The sequence below is a fragment of the Lepisosteus oculatus genome, chromosome 2 (assembly GCF_040954835.1).
Source record: "Lepisosteus oculatus isolate fLepOcu1 chromosome 2, fLepOcu1.hap2, whole genome shotgun sequence".
Taxonomy (NCBI): Eukaryota; Metazoa; Chordata; class Actinopteri; order Semionotiformes; family Lepisosteidae; genus Lepisosteus; species Lepisosteus oculatus.
Genome location: NC_090697.1, coordinates 43,723,196 through 43,744,837, shown reverse-complemented (window position 1 = coordinate 43,744,837; position 21,642 = coordinate 43,723,196). Strand labels below are relative to the sequence as shown.

The 21,642-nt window shown below is 35.0% G+C and overlaps 1 protein-coding gene across 1 annotated transcript; it reads left to right on the top strand.

Moving 5' to 3' along the window:
- Positions 1-1,404: 1,404 nt before the first annotated feature.
- On the top strand, positions 1,405-21,314 carry marc1 (mitochondrial amidoxime reducing component 1). The gene is made up of 7 exons (XM_006625921.3): positions 1,405-1,778; positions 9,575-9,748; positions 13,212-13,377; positions 13,927-14,067; positions 15,477-15,538; positions 16,148-16,219; positions 19,700-21,314. The coding sequence occupies exons 1-7, from the start codon at positions 1,522-1,524 to the stop codon at positions 19,824-19,826; spliced, it is 999 nt and encodes a 332-aa protein (XP_006625984.2). The 5' UTR covers positions 1,405-1,521; the 3' UTR covers positions 19,827-21,314.
- The last annotated feature ends 328 nt before the right edge of the window (positions 21,315-21,642 follow it).

Here is a 21,642-nt window from a genome sequence, read left to right as displayed (position 1 = left end):
TTTGAAAGGAAAAGGCTCTAGGATCCTTCTTGAGTTGAATCAGTACCAAAGGCATTGCAGTGACTGTTGTTTTTCCACTCAGCGTTAACTTGGTGAAAAGTATCCCATTAAAAAAATCTCCTCCAAGCCAACCAACATTGGCAACACCACACACAAGTTGCACATTTGTGAAAAAATGTTGTTTCAGATTAATAGATTCTAGGTTGCTTAAAAAATAGTTTACAGTGAAGAACTATGAGGTCCTTATAACTTAAGGCACATTTTTCAGGGGCATTGTGATATGGCACAGTAATGTCATATTTGTGACACAAATACAAAAAAAAAATTAAAGTAGCCCCAGGACTGCTTGCGCACACCACTACAGCAGTATCAAGTAGGAACCCCCTGGAATTCGTCATGGTGGATATTCTGGGTCCTTTCACCGAGACAAAGCAAGGAACTGGCAATATCATCATGGCAAAGAAAGAAGTTTCTTAAAATCTTCCAGACTACAACACCACTCTCATCACCAGGTTTTTGTTTTTGACCTCAGCTTCTGAACTATCCTGATGATCCTGATGATGATCCCAATGTTTCACAACTCAACTACCTAATTAAGAATTTGCCCCAATATTACAGTGTAGAAAATTCTTAATAGGTGACCGCTTAGTAATGAACAGACACACCTGGGAATGAAAATCTAAAAGATACATATATATATATTATACTATATATAAATATCTCAATATATTTTTGCTTAAATCGAATGAGTCACATTTCAGCTTTAACACCTAAATAAAACGTTTTGAAACTCACTAATTAGTGCAGATTTGATACCAATGATAAATCCCATTTATCTTTTGTAGCAAATTTTTAAATAACCCTTAAGCAAATATTAAAATTAATTACTGTGTCTACTAATAAAAACTCGGAACAAAAAGCAGAACTAAAAACCAATACAAGTAATCAAGTAGCACAAGGTCCCACGGGAGTTGACAGTATTAGTCATGTATCATTTCACGAGACAATGCATTTTATATAAATGCAGGATTCATAGGTATTTTAGTTTGCCAAATACGTTTAATAAAAAGTGTAGACAAAAAAGATTAATCGTCCCACGGCGTCTCATCGATTTGAATTATATGGATTTTATAATTTCATACCGCTTCAACGTGACGTTGACAACAAAAAACAGTAAACGACATAAGTGATCAACAATAAAATAATTAATATTATTTTGTTGGTGTAGATTCAACCACTATAAAAATAAGTTTTCATATCAGAAATTAATTGGGTGCACTTAAAAATGCAAGGTCCTAAGCTATAGAATGAAAACTAGGCTCTCTGTTGAATGTTAGGAACTTGGTGAGTCCACGCGTTCCCACACCGACGAAATTTTTTGCAACACATGACATTTGATCTGTAGTGCCTTCAAATTAAAAGTCTACCAGCTGTCTGCCTGAGTGCAATGTTTGGTAGTTTCTGTTGTTGAGTAAAGTCCGATTTATAACACGGAGGCTAAAGTTTAAAGTATAATACAAAATGGATCGAATCGTAGACCTGATTGTCAATTCAACTTCAAACAAAAAAGCTTTGCTTTACACTGCAGGTGTGGGACTGGGTGCAATAGGTCTCGGACTTGCTCTAAAATATGTTTTAAAGAAAAGGCAGAAAACACTTACTCGCGTTGGCGTTGTGTCTCATCTTTTGATCTATCCCATTAAGTCCTGCAAAGGGGTTAGTGCGGTTAGAGCTGAGTGCCTGGAAATGGGCCTGAAATACGGTGAACTTAAAGATAGGTAAGTAGAGATCCAGTGGGAGATATTGACGCTTTAGTATAATATTGCAATTATTGAACAGTCTTGCTAAGCTCACACTTAATGACTTGATTAAATTAACCAAAATTACTGTATGTAATATGTTTACTGCGTGAAAGCTGTAATTTAAAATATGCCAATTTATAAGATTTTCTAATTAACTAGGGTGTTTGGGATAGAATACGTGACAAAACGGTTGTTTAACATTTCTTGTTTTCGATAAACTTGCACGAAACTGTTTTATTTCCTTTGTGATGTATTATTATTTGGTTTTATATTAAAATTCACATATTGGATGCAAACATAACTGCTGTCTTTAGCAATCGTTTAATTAATTAGTTTCTTAAAACTCACCACTGTAATCTTCAAAGCTGAAGCAGTGTTATTTAAACCACAAACGTATTTGAATAAAAATTCAATATCTGCACTGTACACATTAAATTTGAAACTAAACATTTGGAATCCATTCTGGCAGATTTGTTTAATAAGTATGCGCATATTACGTGTGATGTGTGCATCTCTAAAGTTATTCCAAATTCAATAATGTGTTCAACAGCTGCCACAGGAAGTGAGATCACTGATTTAATAAATAATGCAAAATTGGGTGTGGAACCAAGTCGGACAAATTTATATTTCCAGCAAGTGTTGCAGGTGATACAGTCGGAGGCTCTTCCCTAAAGACCAGGTCAATTATTCAGCTTGTGTATAGGAGGCATTGCAAAGGAGGTGAGGTCTGTTTGTAGTTCATTGCATTGTATAGTAAGCGTTTGTAGTGAAGGCATGCTAACCACAGTGTCAGCTTGTTAGAGTCCAATTCCTGTCCTCTTCTCTTTTATGACGGTCCTACAGCACTGTTGGCTGCAAACCAGACAGAGATTGTATATCATTTCAGCATCTATAATTTAATTTTTAGACCTGGGATTCATAGTAAAATTTGTCCATCCATACAGGGCTGTGCCTAACGAAGGAAAAATGCATTGTATGGTCAGGCAAAATGCAGGATACATATTGGATGGAACATTAGTCCATTAGTCACAGAGAGCGTACAACACACAAGGTGGCCTTGATGGCATGTCTTTGCACTGTGGTGAAAATCCAGCATAGCCATGTGAACTTTACAGTGGGCACCACAGTCTGCAATTGAGGCCAGGAATCAAGTGCTATGATGCAGCCATCATGCCACCGTACCACACTGGGTTTCAATTCAAGGTATCCCATAGCCTGACCTATCTCTCTCGTTATGGCCTCCTTAGACAAGTCAATGATGGTGTTTGCCTTATTATTTTATATCAATCATCTTGGATAAAGTTATTTGCTGAGTGGATAATTAGGTGCATACCCATCTACATGAGATCTTGCTATGGAAGATTTCATCCTGGTTTCTTAACAGCAGAGAGAGTGTTGTATTGGATATACTGAAGGATGATCATTCACATTATTCTGATTATTTCCTGTTATTTATATCTATTACCTGCCTTGTTCTGAAAATGATTTAGCGGGAAATGTTGGAAGTGTTTGCTTTTTTCCTCCAGACTCTAACCTGCTTGCCGGTCCAATTAAGGGAGACGTAGAAATTGTATGGATGACTGATCCGGTCTGATGTTTGTTTCTGTAGTGATTCATTCTGGTGCATCTCAGATGTTTCTGAATGGGTTAGGGTGTCAGGAATTCAGGTTTTCAGAACCTTGTGCCAGCAAAATTAACAAATTATCAACATTGATTGTCTGCAACAAGGTGACCATGGTTTGGTGTGTGACCATCCCAAAGAGATGGGTGGAACTTGTGCTTGTGGAGACAGTGAGAACAGCTATCTGGGATTACGGAATAAATGGTACAACTTCAATTTCAATGTGTATGTTGTCAGATTACAGATTACTGTGTGTGAAGACATGGTACACATGTACAGATCCAGCCATTCAAAATGAGCAAGGTACGCTGCGTTAAAACGCAGTGGACGTTGCGCAACATACGGCTTCATAACGCAACATATTGCATGTTTTTTTTAAATAGGATAATAGTACCTTGTAAAACCACCAGGTGGAGATAATAAATCTTAACATCTCATGTACAGCATTTGAGCTGTTGCCAGAAAACGCCCAGTTTCGAATCCCGGTCACTGCTGAACGACATCCATTTAAGTTGTATACTGTTTAGACTTTTAATAATTTTAAACTGTGTATTACAGCATGTTAAACATTAAAAAGTAATTATATTTTATAAAAGCAAGATTGCTCAGTTGGACAAAAGTACACAACCTTCCACCTTCATCATAAATAATTTAATTATGCATAAATATTTTATGCATCAAAGTCTTTAACTTGGTAATTTACAGTGGGTTCTGGTTTTAATGTGCTTTGTCTAACATTATTAAGCTTAAATTCTGTACTTCATAAAAGTTATAACGTTTTATCCTTTTCTAAGAATATTTAGTAAGGACTGTTATTGTAAAAAGATAAATGTTGCAGTGATTTAACATCATTTGATAGTTATATGAATATGGAATCGTGTAACTAAGCAGCTAAAATATCACAGGTGGACATTTTGGAAACATTTTGACATCCGTTTCTTTTTAAAAAACATTTATTGTCCTTGTATTGGTAATGGAAAAAGCACTGCACCCAATGGTTCAAAGCGCGATCAGAGTTTCACTTTCGGTTTGTTTCTTATCTAGTAAATACATAAAAATAGTCCGCTATTATATCTTGTTGTTGGCTCTGGCGTGAATTTGTGTATCTGGATAAATTAAGTGATGGTTTTGTGATTAAGGATTTCTTCACGAAATTCTTTAAGTTAAACTAAGGAGGGAAGAAGGGTTATTTTACATTTGGCACTCTGAAATTCTGACCAATTTGATTTCCCTCATTTAGCTGAAATGGATAAAGAAATCATGCAGTAGTTTTATGTCTTGAAAGGTGCTCTGTTTTATTGACAGACACTCCGACTCAAACCTGTGTCAGACAGTGATATACAGTAGACGAGGGTAATGTCATCCCCATTAAACAATGTGCTTATCATGCAAATCCTGCTAAACGAAGCATTGCAGAAGGCGATAAACTGTACATTATTTACTGGAGCGTAGTTGAGTTCAAAGTAGGAAGTCTATGAAGCCCCCGTTTATGGGTACCAAACATTGAAGAGACGTCACGGTTCTGTACAGATTACAGAAAAGCAAACACTGAAACTCCACCGTACATACTGTTTAACCATAGTCAAGGAACGATACACTGTTCACTTTTGTAACAGGGTTACTCCCTGGAAATTAGACACAAGAACAGTATTATTGGACAATGTTGTGAGGCTCTGGCGGAATTTCTCTGTAAACTGAAGAGTTATAGAGGAGACACGTTGTGTATCGCATCTTTTACACTTGTAAGAACATTCCAATGTTAATGTGACATGGAAGATATTATTAATAACCTTTTAAATCTGAAGCTTTTAACTCTACTTCACACCTGCATGTCAAGATCACGGTTTCAAAATAAAAAAACATCAAACCTTTGATTGGATGAGAATGTCATTGTTTCGCAAGGATGTGAAACATGACAATTTGTTACAGTTACCATCAGGAGATAATTTTTTTTTATTTTTTATTTATTTGTGGCTTTTGCAGCTGAACCCTTTACAGTGGCTGGATACTTAACGCTTCCCAATTGTTTTATCAGTCTGTCCATGGGGGGAAGTTGGGAGGGAGCTCTCATTGACAGTTTACACTTCTCCATAGGCTTAAGTGAAAATTAATACATTTGCCTATGTAAACGTCATATTTACAATTTGTTGAAAATAAAAATGGTTGTTAAGTTCTCTAAAACTTTCTAAGTCGAAATCGAGAATTCACGTAGGGAGCTGTGTAAGCATGCGTAGGCTGCAAAAGATCAGCTAAAGAGGGAAGAAAACGCTTTCAAAGAAAACGGTTTCTGGTGTGAAGAATACAGAGCCCCAATTCAATTACAGCATAAACGTTTCCCCACACTGCCTCTGCTGCGATTGGAATATACACAAACAAAGCACTGAACACTTTACAGTAGATGGTTAGGTGTTACTTATGGATAGTACGTAATTCTGGCTTTATGATCTCACACCAGGGATTTGATTAATTCAAAATAAGTTTTTTTTTTTTAATTAACCAGGTACTAGATCTTGTTTATATAATAGTTATATCGCTGGGCAGAGTGAAGGAGACTGAAATGAATGACAAGCCCTACTGGCTTTTTTCCTTCCCTCTGGTGCGAGATGATAATGCACTGACTGGCACGAAACATTCCCTCTCATTTTTAATAATTTTGTGTCCAAATCAAGGCAGGTGAGAGAGAGTAGGAAGAGACGCAGAAAAAAGTGTATCCTGTCTTAATTTCAAATTATATTTTACCCTCTTTTTTTACTTTATGAGTTTGTATTTTACTTATTTTGTCATAGTCAGATTCAACATATGTTTGAACAAATGCTTGTAAATTAATGTTTTTACAAGATAAGGAAGAAGTGCAACAAATCATTACATTGCGACTTTTAGTATTATTGATTGCTAATAGTTTATGCTAACACCTAACTTTCTTATTTAGATGTAAATAAAATATTGAACTAAGTGTGACATTCAGAAAAAATAATTGAGAATAGTCTGTGGTATTTGTATAGATGAAAACGTTCCTAAATGCTTTTAAAAAATAGAATATGTAGAATGGTCTTTACGGTTAGTGGACTGTGTGCTATGTTGTCAGCAACCTGCTAATCTGCTCAACACCTGATGAAAACATGATTTTATTTCCGTACGGAATGTGTGTAGTATTTACAAAATTAAAGTGTTTAAAATGTTTAATTAAGAAGTTAATGATTGACAGCTTACGCAAAGACTCTAAGCTGATCGCACGGAAGAAAAACCACCTGTTTTTCATGCATAAAAAGTATTTTTAACTGATTTATATATATATAAAGTCTTTTCTTGTTGATTTAAGTGTCCTTCTTTCAGTTGGATTGCATGATTAGCACGAAACATCTGTTATTCTGTTATTGTTATTGTTATGATTTCTCTATTATTATCGAATCCCTCAACTCATCTGTGATTATTTTGGAAATATTTTGACATGTTCCTTTTGACTCCAGAGTTTGTAATGTCCGGCGCTCTGAACGAGTTAAGCTTTGATGCAGTACAAATAACTGTATTTCCCACAAGCTATTCTATAGTGGCTTTAAAACTATACAACATCACACTGTTTGTGGGATGTCTTTGTTCAAGTTTTAAAACTACAATATGGAAAAACGAGTATTAAGAAAAAACAGGACATTTAATTAACATAAGGCACTTTTTAACAGTGCCTTATGTTAAAAAGCAACAATGACAACAGACTACTGAAAATTCCCTCCCATCCCCCAGACCTGTCTATTCTACATAACATTACATAGCGGGGTGTTAACACTACTAGCCTTTGTGAGAAGTTCGGAGCTGCATTGCATAAAAAGGCTGCAATGGAATATACTAGTGGGTAAAAGTTAATTCCAAGCTGGAAAGAAAAGACACAACATGTCTCCTCTATAAATCTTCAGTTTAAAGACCGTCCAAGGTCATTTATTATTAATAATATCTTCTGTATCGGATTAAAATTGGAACGTTTTTTACAAGTGTAAATCTACCTATTTTCTACCCGCTTTATCCAGGAAAGGTAACAGTTGGTAACATTTTTTACGATTTTGACAGACTTCGGAATGCTTCAACTGATGCTTAAAAATGTAACGATGCATACTGTGGTAAGAGCACAGAACATCTTCCCGCCTGTCAAAAGATTTGCATATGTAGTTTATTCTTAGCTGTGTGAAAACAAAAAAATACAGAGGGAGTTTCAGAAATACCAAAATATTCAATATCGTTTCCATAATATTTACTATTTTAGTTTTTGAAAGAAATGTGTATTTGTTAAAAGAAAGCTCAGGCCTGGAGTGGGGTTCAGACCGCCGACCTCCAGCACGCAAGTCACACGCCAAAGCCAGTACACTACTGCGTCCCTTGATATTAAGTTTAAGCTATAACTGAAAAGGGCAGGCAAAATGTTTCCAAGTAATCATGGGTGAATGAGTCAAATTGATGCAGTTGCTTACAAAGAAAGTGGACTACGGTAATAACTTGACCTATATGAAAATACATAAATCCTTAAATATCCTTATTAATTTCTTTAGATTCGCAATTCCATATTGTATTCCCCATTAATCAAATTCTAAAAAGAATGCTTTTTTTACCGCAATAAGGAGCACAAGTATTCATAGAAAAGGTTAAAACATTATAACTTCTTATAAAGTATATAAACTTAATATAGTCATAAGGAGCACATAAAAACTTTTCCAAAATAACCACAGTAAGTAACCAAATGAAAGACTTTAATGCTTAAAATGTTTATGAAGAAAGTGGAACACTGCTGTGTATTTTTAATTTAAACTACCAATACCAGCCATATACAGCTTACATAATGTTTATATTCCTAAATTAATAGCATTAATGATGTTCAGAGACATTTGCTCCTGTACTTTTTGTGCTCAGCTACCAAAATTTCCCCTTTAGTTGTAAAATTCCATATTGATATTCAATATTAAGCAGATTTAAGCATGCACAGTAAAGAGAATAAATGAAGCAATCATTTCAATAGCAACCAATGCACCATGAGTGCCGCCTGTCATTTTGGCCAGCCAATCACATACTGGGGTCTAACATGCTAATCTGCAGATAATTTTGCACAGTATGGGGTTTTACCGTGCTTTCTGAAAGGATGCATCTGTAGGTGTACAGCATGTGATAATGATTTCTAATGTTTCTATATTATAACAGGGCAATAGTTTTTTTTTCTAGAAACTAAAATATTGTAAAGCAGTGATAGCATACCCACACTATGAGTCCCTTTGAATTGCATAATTTATATTATGTAGAACATTCTTGTTTTTACAGTCTGTTACATGTGATCCTCTGGAGCTTTCTAGGCATCAACTTTAAAAAAATTCAGCCTTGGATTTAGCAAAATTGTACATTGTGGTTGTGAAATTTGTGAATAATTTTGTAAAGTATCCTTTTTTCAAGCTGTATACCTTCACATTGTAAGACACCTGCTTCTGTTTTGCTCTATATCAAACATTTTTAGCATTTTCAATGCTACAAGCCAATAGTGAGATCGCACATTCTTTTTTTTTTTATAATTTCAAGCAGTTATTTAATTATAGAATTATTGTAACACTAATATTAAAGAGCGCATGCATACCTTGGAATAGAGTGTGAATACTCTTAAAATGACTGAGTTGCAAAAACCTGTAAAGAAGCCACTTGGAAGAAATTTGAGAAATTTTGTCTCTGTTATTTTTTATGAAGAGCTTTTCTTTGGAAATGTTCACAATTTGGGGCAGCACAGTCCTGAAATGGTTAACATTGCTGCTTTGCCGAGCTGGGGCCCTGGGTTCAACTCCTGGGGTGCTGTCTGTGTGGAGTTTGTTCCCCACATGAAAAGGAAAGTTTGTTTTCCCCATGTTCATGTGGGTTTTCTCCATCTGCTCCAGTTTGCTCCCACAGTCCAAAGACATACTAGTAGGTTAATTGGCTTCTAGGATGATTGGTCCCAGTATTAATGTGAGTGAATGTCTTTGTCTGTGGTTTGTGTCCTGTGATGGGTGCACCCTGCCTTGAACCCATTGCTTGCCAAGATACTGTAGGTTCCTGCCCCACAACTCTGAATTAGATAAAGTGATTAGAAAATGGATGGATGTGAAGAATTTTAGAATCAACCTTTTTTTTCCTCCCAACTTCTTCAATGCAGGAATTGGTTGGTGATTACAGAAGATGGTCACCAGGTGACAGGCCGGCAGGAACCTCGGCTAGTGTTGATATCGGCTACCTGTGACAGCGGACATTTGTGTCTGAATGCCCCAGACATGGAGGAGCTGAAAATTCCCCTGAAGCAGGATAAAAAGACTACGGTATTTAACTGCAGGTTTGTGGGTGTCTACGTTTAATATGTATTTCCTTTTTTAACTACGAAAGCTTGGAAATATAGATTCTGTAGCACAGAAAGAGCTGCCACAACAAATGAGACTGTTATAAAGAAGTGTTCGTGTCAAACAGTTGTCTAGCATCCCAATGTATTTTTTCATTAGCAATGAACTCATTTGGCTTTCAGTTTGAGCTTTGTTTTGATATATGATTTAGTCTTGAAAAAGCCACAACAAAAAGGATTTACTAATTCCAGCTTTTTGGCCAACTAATAAGATGAGTCTTGCATTTCTAATGGTTTCCAGCAGAGATGATATAAGGAGGATACAGTATGTGTGATATTTAAGTGTTGTATAATAGGAATCTGCAACCTGTTACAACCAATTTCCTCCTGTATAGACTGTGGATAACATTTCAATGTGAAATGATCTTTGGTTGGTTCTGTTACACATATTAGATTGTGGGAACTTCATGGCTAATGGTTTGCACTTTTGAGAGGGACATGTGGTAAATAGAACTTAACCATAAAGTGTTTAATAAAACTTTAAATGTTTTATCGCACCAATAAGTTTAAAATAAATTGTGATGTCGAAGAAGAGGAATTTAATCAAATCTACATATCTTTTGCCTTCAAATTCTTCATAGATCATCATGGCATACAGAGGCCTAAGTGCTTCTTATGTGGCAAATTTGTTTTGCAGTTTCAACATGAAACTATCAATGCTGAAATTTCTTCTTTTCACCTTCGGGATGTATCAATTCTGAGGTGTTTCTGCAGGAAAGATGTATGGTAACACCAGGAACTTTGCTGGAATGTGGATTTCCTCCAGTACAAAAATCATGTCTTCAAGCATCTTCCAAAGTTGCATTTTTGATTGCAAAAAATAACTGCACACAATTAGGAAAGACTTTAGTCAAGCCTTGTGTCATGGAATTGGTTAAGCTGGTACTATATGTGGCAAAGAACAGCAAAAGAAGATTTAGAAAGTTTCTTTGTCAAATGATGTTATTGATTCTCAGATTGCTTACATATCCTTGAATATACTGAATTTTATGTGGTATGTGCACACTGGTACTGTAAAGGAAGAATTTTTTTAATAAAGCTTTTCCAACAATCAGAAATGCTTCAGACACGCTTGAAACAGTAAACAATTTCTTTGCCATGCAAGATATTGATTGGAAAGAAAACCTGGGAACAATGGAACATCTTCTTTGGTAGGAAAGAACAAGGAAAGGATTTTTCTCCTTGGTGAAGAAAGAAGCTCAACACATCATTGTGACTCACTGCTTCCTACACCATCGTGCTCTGGCTTCTTAATCTGAGAGATGTCCTGTCAGCAGGGCAGTCAACTTTATTCCTCCCAGAGCCCTGAGCTATTGAACCTTTATTGAATTCTTTACTGTTATTGTGGTTTAAATCGAGGAGCTGTTGCTTTCAAATTGCAATTTGTAATAAATATTTGATTTTATATGTATATTACACGACTATAAATACATTAAATAAACTAGCACAATGAAACTTGATAACAATTGATTTTTGTTTTTCATTTGGGTGCAGGGCCTCTACTTCTTTCACCCAAAAGTGTTGAATTTGTGCATTATTGTTTTGCTTAATGTTCACTAAAGGAATTATCTATACATCATTGATACTTCAACAAAATGAAACATCATTGGAAGGGGGTGAATACCTTTACTACACATTGTACTGTATATGCTACTTGTAAGTTGAGATATTTAAAACTTATTATATAACATTAACATAACATCACTCACTTTTTTAACCCTTTACAATTCCTTGCATTAGGAATTATCTTTTCGTATACCCCAGCTTGCTCTCCATGAGACACACAGACAGGGAGAGAGCCTGGGGTCAGAGCGCAAGGTCTGCCATTGTACAGCGCCCCTGGAGCAGTTGGGGTTAAGGGCCTTGCTCAGGAGCCCAACGGAGTAGGATTCCTCTGTCAGCTGTGGGATTTGAACCAGCAACCTTCCAGCCACAGGCACAGAGCCTTAGCCACAGAGCCACCGCTCCGCCCCCATAAGGACCTCCTTTAAAAACTATCTTTGTGACAGGTCATATTTATTTTACTCCAAAAGTTGAAAATGTGTCCTAGGTTCATTAGCTTGTAATGAACAGTAATTCATTAGAATATTGCATTGTGAGGAGCACTAAGCACATCATCAAATCTGTGTTGAACATCTGGGTCCTTCACACACCCAGTGTTACAGCTGGGATCTCAATAAAAAGCAATAAAAATAAAATGTAGCTCAAGTAAACAATGAAAAATTCCTTTTACACTATAAATTGTCCCTGTTTGACAGTATTAAGTTATTTTTTAGAAATAATTATTTTTAGTTTGGCTCTAAGCAGTGTGTTTAACATCCAAATGTGTAGTGTCTCAGCTGTGTAATTCTCTCATGACTCATGTTGTCCTGGGAATGAAGCCAGATTTAAATCATGAACAATCTCACGTTCGTGAACCAAATTTTTCAAATCAGGAGAATGTAAATGTGTGTCAGCTGCATCATGCATCAGATTTTATTTTCAGTTTATGGTTACCTGTAGCAGATGTCCAGTTTTTTTTTACTACCAGCTGTCCCAACTTGACCCTAAATATGACCTCCATCTTAATCTTTCCCACCATGTTTTTCATGTATTGCTAATGCTTTTGCTTCTAATGTAAATCTACATGCTTCTGTACATACAATCCATTTATTTTTCTGCTTAACTGCGAGTGAGTTTTGCATCTCCATAGCTGTAGACTATCATGCTGCTGTAGCTGCACCTCTGAACGATTCAGTTGAAAAGATTTGAGTCCATAATAATTAATCGATGATTAATAAAGGGTTTATAAATTTGGTTAATGCTACTTCTTTGATGCACATTTCCTAACACTGTATTCATTCTTTTTTTATATTTTTCTCCAGTGATGCAGAAAAGAATAAAATCCCATAGGTGCAAAACATCAGAAGCTCCACCTATAGTTGGAAGGTCTTTTTTAAAAAAGTTTCTGGTGATGTCTACAGGAGCTGTTTTTCTCGCGTTAGGCAGTTGTGTGTCATTTTACTCAGTGTTGTTAAAATATACCAGAAAAGAGAAGCGAGCTTTGTTGATTACGTCAGGTTTAAAACACATAGTTCTTTAGCGTCTTTTGGATATGAAAACTTTAATCATAAGATCCCCCACACTTAAGAGGAAAAGAATTAAGTGGCGTAAGAAACCTGAACAGTCATGTGAATGTGTTGAGGCTGAAGTATTTGTAAGTTTCTAAAGTGTGTACATGCATAGATCATGCCTTTTCATATTTCTGTGCATCCACTGCACTCACAGACGCTGACTAGCTATAATACTGAACTGCTTAGTATTACTTTACAGTGGGGGAACATGTCTTGGACAGAGACACGTGAAAGAACTCTTTGAACATTTTTCAGATTTGGTGAGGTGCTGTTATTGTATCTTTCAGAGTGTGGGGCTCTGATATTCAAGGCAGAGATTGTGGAGAGGTGGTGTCTGCCTGGATTTCCCGCTACCTGGCCAGCGGGAAGACATTTCGCCTGGTGCAGTTTGAGCCTGGGATGAAGCCGAGAAGGCCCTGTGAAACAGAGGAGCTCTTCAGACCCCATGATAAGGTAATATAAAAGATCCCTGAAGTCAGGGAGCTTGTTTTACCTCACTGAAGGCAAACCAGGACAAGAATTAGAGTCCAGGCTACAGAGTTGAAGAAATCATCAGGCCTTTATTTCAGCTGAAGTTAAGGCACCATACAGCAGCATGAGAGGAAGAAAAAGTTTTTCTGTATTTTTCTCTGTCAGTTTCCCTGATCAGAACTCTCTTTATAGACGGATAACAGAAATTACAGTTCTCGTTCCCACGCAGCCCATTCTTCCAGCAGCTGGATGAATTTCTTTTCTCGCCTTTCTGTTATCACAAACTGAATTTGTAGCTACCTGTGGTCAACGAATTATGTAAGAGTTACAAGGACATATTGCTAACAAAAGTGGTATTTTAAACACAAACACCTTTTTACACATTGGTGCTTCAAGTTACCGCTGGGTTACACAGAAAGTACAGGCATTAGTGTTAAAATTGCAATAAATTGAGATTATCATGGTCTTATATAAAAGATATATAAAAACAATCCTTCACTTGCAAACTAAACAAAGGTATTGTGGACTCAGGTTGTGTATCCAGACCTCAGCCCTATCATGTTGCTGTCAGAGAGCTCTGTAGAGGACCTGAACACCAGGCTTGAGCGGAAGGTTGGAATTGCAAACTTCAGGCCTAGTATTGTCGTCTCTGGATGTGAACCCTACGCAGAGGTAATTATTTTCTAAGTTCAATATTTTCTTAAATGTTTTTATGGTCCATAATGGTTGATATGTCTACCACTGTATCATAGCATGGTCTTTAAACTGCATTCACAATCAAGATAGTTGAAGGTTGTCCTAGCTGAAATAAACAATTGTTTTTTTGGGGGGTTTAAAAAAAGAGTAACCCATTAGGGTAGGAGTACTTTGTTTAAAAAATATCTTGGGCAGTAGCAAATTATTTGCAGGCTTATACTTCACAGAGAAAAGGGTCATGCTAAAAATGCTAAAATAAAAGGAAAGTACACAGTTTTTCTGTTAGGTGTGTTAAGAACATGAAGAATGCTCCACAGCCTGAAACATTCAGTGTGGAATTAACATCTCTTTGTTGCTTTGCAGCCCACACACTGATGCAGCTTTGCACTCTGTCCCCCTGCAAACAACTGCTTACAAACTTCTTCAGACTGTTTTGTTTGATAGCAGTTTCAAAATGTATCAAAGTTTCTATTTTAAAAATTACAGTACAGCTAAAATTGAGGAGTGTATTATTTAACTAGCTTCTTTTACAATTGGAGCTTTTAAGGAGTTGATGGAACTTACTTTCTTCTTTATCTGAAAGAAAGAACAAAACTATTCATCTGAAAGAAAGAACAAATTATATGATGAATATAGCAATGCTGGAATAGTAAGTGAAGTATGGTGGGCCCTGAAAATAATACACTTTTGGAAGTGAAGTTCATCCATATTCTTGACTGCTATTTTTGCTGTTATCACTAGGGGGCAAAGTTATATCAAACTTGAATGTTGAACATTCACCGTTGGCAGTTTGCTTTTGCAGTCAGAAAACTCCTCTTTTTTCAAAGTAAACTTTTTCTTTTCTTTCATTCTTTCACATTTCCTCAGCTGAAAGGGGGAAACCTGATTTCTACCAACCAGTGCGTTTACAGCTATTGATTGGGATACTAAAGAATTTTGGTTCTGAAAGTGATTACTTTTGATGTACTTGCTTATGAATGTGTCAAAGCAAAATATTTTTCATTGTTAATTAAAATTAGGTCTCCACATAGCTAGACATAGTTTGGACACCACAGAAACCATATAACTCTTTTATTAAAAATTAAAAATCGGATTTTATAACAATAAAAGGCTATCCTATGTTTTATCCTACTATTTCTTCATTGCTGGGTGGAATGTGGCCCATGGACTTTGTAAATAAATGAGTTTTAGTTCTGCTTGCCTTTGTATTTATACTGTGTTCCCACTATAACTGTTCCTGTGTAGATGTAAATGAAATACTAGGGGAATTGAGATCCTTTTTATAATGTAACTTTCTCCTGAATGTGCAGAAATTGCAGAGAGCAGCCACTTGGGCCTATTTATCCTGTTTTATCCTGTTTGTCCTTGTCTGTGTGATTTTAAAGGACTCTTGGAAAGAAATACAGATTGGTAGTGTGAGTCTTTATCGAGTGATGGCCTGTGGGAGGTAATTTTTTTTTTTACCTGTAATTAATATAAAGACTATAGTAGATATATTTGTAGTACATGCATATTAACTACTGAACTAGTATTTATCTTTTCCATTTAAATAATGGAAAAGAAAGCTGCAAATCGGTTTATAAAAAAGAAATAAAACTGGGAGCAAAGTTTGTTAAAACTACCAAATTATATTAGTAAAAAAATACCAGATGCCAGAAGTTGTAACAATGAGTTACAAAAGCAAAGCTTGTTGTATCAGATTTGCTCAAAACGTTCTAAAATTGATGTTGTTATAGCAGTAAAGGGCAGATTCCTTCATGATTTATTGATGTGTTTTTAAATGGGTCACTAGAATAGCTGGAACATTGCATTTTTATATTCTGTTACTGAAAGGTTTACAAAACTTATGATTCAGTGGCTGGGCTAACCAATTTATATTTTTCATCAAGGAGAATTTGAAGATATTCAGAAAAGCAGAACGTTACTTAGAAACTAGTTTTTAACACTTTTTTTAAAAATCGAATCACATTAGTTCACTTCCTAGTTAGAGCTGAAAGACAGTCTAGTTATACCTGTGCCTAGTGGTGTGAAATACGACCATTACTGATTTTCTCAGGTGCATGTTCGTAACTGTAGATCCTGAAACAGGCGCCTTTGATCGAAAGGAACCTCTGGAAACCCTCAAAAGGTATTTACAATTAATATTTATTGAGAACATACAGTACCAAGAATGATTTTCATTCCTGATTATTGGAAGTTCTTAATCGAGTTTCTTTTGTTGTACAGTTCTTTGTACAGTTGGAATATTGATTTTGTTTTGTTTAATTTCAATTATCATTTAATACATCACAGTACTTAACAGAATTGTGTTTTATTTCTTCTAAATGTTGAGAAACATTTAAGTACTATATTTGTAAGGTTATGAATAATCATGTCTTTAAGTATGCTTCACAAATAGGTCAAATTCAGAATGGTTTATTAGAGAATCAAGATATAGACTCTCTTCAAAATGCCTGAACACTGGAAAACAGCAGTAAGTGTGGCCCATCTAGGCATCAACTTGAGGTATATGTTGTTCTTTAGATTTCCTCATATTTCTTAAAGCTCTTACAGTAAATCACTAGAGCTTTCTTCCCTAGTCAAAATGGACCCCCACTTTAAATTGTCTAGCAACAGTGTTCAGATCCAGCAAAAAGGTAGGGACAAAGCTAAAATAAGCATGGTGCCATGTAAAGTTAACAGCAAACATGTAAATAAGAACCGTCAGAAATATATGTTAACTGATAAAATTAGAATTGTCTGTCTATAATAATTTTCCTTCATTTATTTATTGACATTTCCTTGATATATCTTATAATTAACATAAAACAAGTAGAATTAATTGCTGCATCTTTAATATATATTTTTTTTAAATGTGATAATCAAAATTTAGTGAATTTGTTAATCGAGTTTTCTGTTAGAGTTATTTCACAGATGGGTTGCTGTCCCATTATTCCAACAGAAACTTGGAAGCAGTATTGATGAGTAACCGGCAGTATCTATTGAAAAAAGCTAGGAGAGAATATGATTTTGATATATGATTATTGTAGCATAGCTATATATTGACATTTCTGGCATTAAGAACATTAATTTAGTTGAGAACAAATTGTAAAATATGGAAATAGCATTTGATATCAAAATGTTTGACAAAGTCTTTATGCATCAGTCATAATAAGTATATTTTCTATCTGGGTTAATGAAGCTATTCTTTATTATTAATATTCACTAAAGATGTCTTTACATTTGTAACAAAATAAGCCTTAAAAGGAAAACACAAAATTATACCCTTTACTGTTGATTTTTGGTAAGGTGTCTCAGTATTGGTTTTCGTCATCTATATATTTTGTTAAATACAATGTAAGTTTATGCTTATGTTTCACTACTGTATTGTTTTATTATAACAACTTGGTTTAGTACTGCTTCGTTCGGGAAAGAAGAAATAAAGCTTGTCATTTAAGCAACTTTAATCACATCAGTCAAAATCTTCTAAAACCTGATCACAGTAGTTAATTTATCATATTTACAAATTAAATTTTAAAATAAGTTAAAATTTGAAAGACTTCTGTAAAGCAGTGTATACTGTGCCTTGCAAAAGCATTTGCTACTGATTGTAGTAGCATAACTACTGTATTGAACTGTAAATGATGAGGGGTGTTATTGATTTGCATTGAATAATGAATTTAAGAGTGTTACTTGAATAATTAACCGTGTGTATTATTTTTTTATTACTTAGGTACTGTTCTGTGCTGTCTTAAGGTGAAGTTTGTGTGTTTGAGGGAACATTTTTGAGTTCTGGAACCAGTCGGTTTAACGCAGGGCATAATGGGAATTACATTTCTGTTATTCAATCTTCTGAGCAGTTTTTGATGAATGAATTAAGCTTTGATGATGAATGAGGGATTACCATTCACATGTTCAAAAGCAAAAAAAAGTAAATAAATAATATAAAAGAAAAATAGAAGTCATAATTGCATAGGTATTCAAACCATGAAAACCAAGGACCTTTCAGATCAACTTAGGAATAAAGTTGTGTAAACACACAGATCAGGAGAAGGCTAAAAAACATTAAATAGACCATTGATATCTCTTTGAGAACATCGATGATCATTGAGAAAGTAAAGGCACCCAGACACATCCTAGGTCAGGCTTTGAGTAGCGGAACAAGGAGATAACTGGTTGGAGATGACACTGTCAGGCCAATAACAACTTTGAAGTGGTTACAAAGTTCAGTGACTGAGACTGGATAAAATGTCCATGGGTCTACAATATCCCAGATACTCTACAAAAGGGGCTTGTTTGGAACTGAAAAAAACACCTCAAATTCTATATAGGGTTTGCAAAGAAGCACAAACAGTAAGTAATACTGCTCACATGTGATTTATATCATTACCCTCAGTCTTTACCCTCGCTATCACTACCTATCAAGCTTGGAGGTGGCAGCATCATGTTATAGTTCTGCTTGTCAGGATTGATGGGAACATAGATCGTACGGTGTTTTGGCCAATTCTAGAGAGCAACCTGCTTCAGAACTAAAACTGGGACAAAGAATAAAGTGATAATGCAAAAGGTTTTGTAGTCAGAGAAGACAAAATTGGAACATTATTGCAAAGCAATACAACTGACTCAAACCCAATATAGTGCATCAACAACATCCCTACTATCAAGCACAGTGATGGCAGCAATATGTTATAGTTCTGCTTGTCAGATTGATGGGAACATTGATGGTACAGTGTTTTGGCCAATCTAGACCTGCTTCAGAACTAAAACTGGGACAAACAATAAGGTCCTTGTTATCAGGGACTGGGAAGCTTATCAAGATTGAGGGGAACAATCAGTAGATGAAGCAGAGTACTGGGAAGTCTTAGAAGAAAACCTGCTTCAGATCCAAAATTGTGGAAAAATTCAACAGGACAATGACCAGAGGCACAAGCCTAAAGCTACACTGGAGTGGCTTAAGAATAAGAAATTGTGCTTGAGTGACCCAATCAAAGCCCTTACTTGCATCTGTGAGACAATCAGCAAAAAGACTTGAAAACTGCTGTCCGTATGTGATTCCCAAGCAACTTCAGAGAGATTCAGCAAATCTGCCAAGAAGAAGGGGCAAAAAGCATACCGAGTCAAAGTGAGAAGTTAGTCTTACCCAAAGAGATCTGCAACTGTAATTACTGCCAAAGTTCCTTCTACCAATTGAATTCACAGGTTTAGATACTTGTGCATTCAGTATACAGTATTTTAGTTGTCTTACAGTAAAAGTCAAGAACCTATTTTGCCCTTAGAAGTCTTCAGTTCGTACATGAATTATTTTCTATTCATAAAAGATTAAGTTTAAAAAACATGTACTCTTGGCATCATTCTATAATTTCACATGTAAAACCATAAGAAAGGTCTGAAAACTTTTGCAAGGCATATCATCACTGTACATGTCATAAGAAATAAAAATAAAAAAATAGAAAAAGTTGGTAAATGTTGATATTGTTATATAAAGGCTCTTATATTTGCAGATAGGCTGTATTACGTATTCTTTTACAATTTGTTCAAGACAGTGCCATAGTTTTCTGAATGTCATCTGCATTTTATTAACCGTATTGTTTTTTTTTTGTCATTTTGATTAATGTGTATCTTTACGTAGCTATCGTCAGTGTGATCCATCCGAGAAGAGCATTTATAAAACATCCCCACTGTTTGGACAGTGTTACAGCGTTGACAAAACTGGAATCCTTCAAGTTGGAGACCCTGTGTACAAGATAACTTACTGAATGAGTGATGCTGGTCATTAGCTTCATTTAATTGCTTTTTCAGAAGCAACAAATCAGTTTGTGAATGTCTGCTGCTGCTTTCCCTCTTGATTTTCTTCACTGTTTACTTGCTTCTGATCTCTATATTTATATTACCAAGTTTTCACATAAAGATGTGATGTCAACAAAGGAGAAAAGACCAGTGATTTAGAGGATACCCTACATTTTTGCTACTTTAAAATTTGGTCTAGGTTTAGAACCCGTTGAATGAGCTGAACTATCTGTTTCAGTAGTAACAAGGTTTGCCATCAAGCTCATAATCCCACAGATACTTTGAAATAGGATCAGTTTTTACAGCTGCCTCTAAACAGAACAGAATTAATGCTTTAGTGTTAAACTTTTCCTCATTTGATACTGTTTATTATATCAAAGCAGTATTACAATACAGTTCTTTTTATTTACTTTTTACTTAACTGGAGTTATTTTACTGTTTGTCTTAAAATAACATTTATAATTCACAGTATATGTATCCTTGTCAAACAACACAAATTCACACATTTTGGTCAATCTAATGGATCCTGATAACTATTCGTAAAGGGGGAATAATCCAAATGTTCAGTAAACTTGTAATTTGAAACTTTTTAAATCCTTGGTTTAAAAGGCAGGGGTTTAAAAATATTTCCCAGTATGTATTTTCTGCTATCACTGATTATATTAAATTGCACCAAGCAACAATATGAATTCAACAATGTTTGTTTTTTTTTCAGTGTTATTTAATAGACACTATTACCACGTGCCTGTATCCATTTCACTGTTTCATTACATAGCATACATTGATTTTCATTATATTGAGCCAGTTTTGGAACATTTTCCCTGGTGTTCAAACTATTCATTTTTACCTACTAATTGTATATGATTAACATAGACAGTTCTATTTGTCATCAGTTAGTTCTGTTTGCTGTGTATGCACATTCATACTTTACTGATTTGGCAACATACTAAAGAAAGGTATTCAGAATGCCTATACTTGTTATTTTCTGGGAATGTTTATGGATTCAGGTCTAGAATAAGGTTGAAATGCTCAGTGTAAAAATGCTTCTGTGCACTTAAAGAATTATCCTAGTAAAATATATGCCTGTAGCACTTCTTTAATACAAAGATGTTATGTTATGTGAGATGATTTCCTTTATTAAGCTTCTCTGTTTAAATCATATTATATTTAAATCCCACATACCCGTATGTCACTTTCTCTAACAGATAACATTAAATATTGTATTGTACCGATGTTTAATATATTTTGCTGATATTAATATTGTAACAAAATCTAGAAAACTAGTTGGTCACTCTCAGTCTACAATTTTCTTGTTAATGTCATTTAAAAAAATGTAATTACCAGTTCTATTTCTGGCCATTTATACAAATACCTAAGCTATATTTGTCATGTCTTAAAAATATAGACCCTATAATAAGATAAAATAATTATTATAAATAATAAAATATATGGCAAAATGAAGTCTGCTGTGTCAATATTTCAAGATTATGAAGATGCATATACTGTATACTTATTTGCTACTTTGTTGTGAAATATACATAACGTATGTCAAAATTGAGAAATGAGAAACTGAGAAACCTGCAAATTATAAGCAAGAGGTTAATAAACAGATTTTCTTACCAAGAAAAAAAAATAAATTGGGAAATTCTAAGAAATGTAAGTACATACTGTATCACAGGACTGATTGAATATAATAAAATTTATATTATAACAGTTTCCTCCTGTTGCACACAGTACATGTAATGGAATGAGGTGTGGAATTCTGATATTTCTTTGAATTTCTAA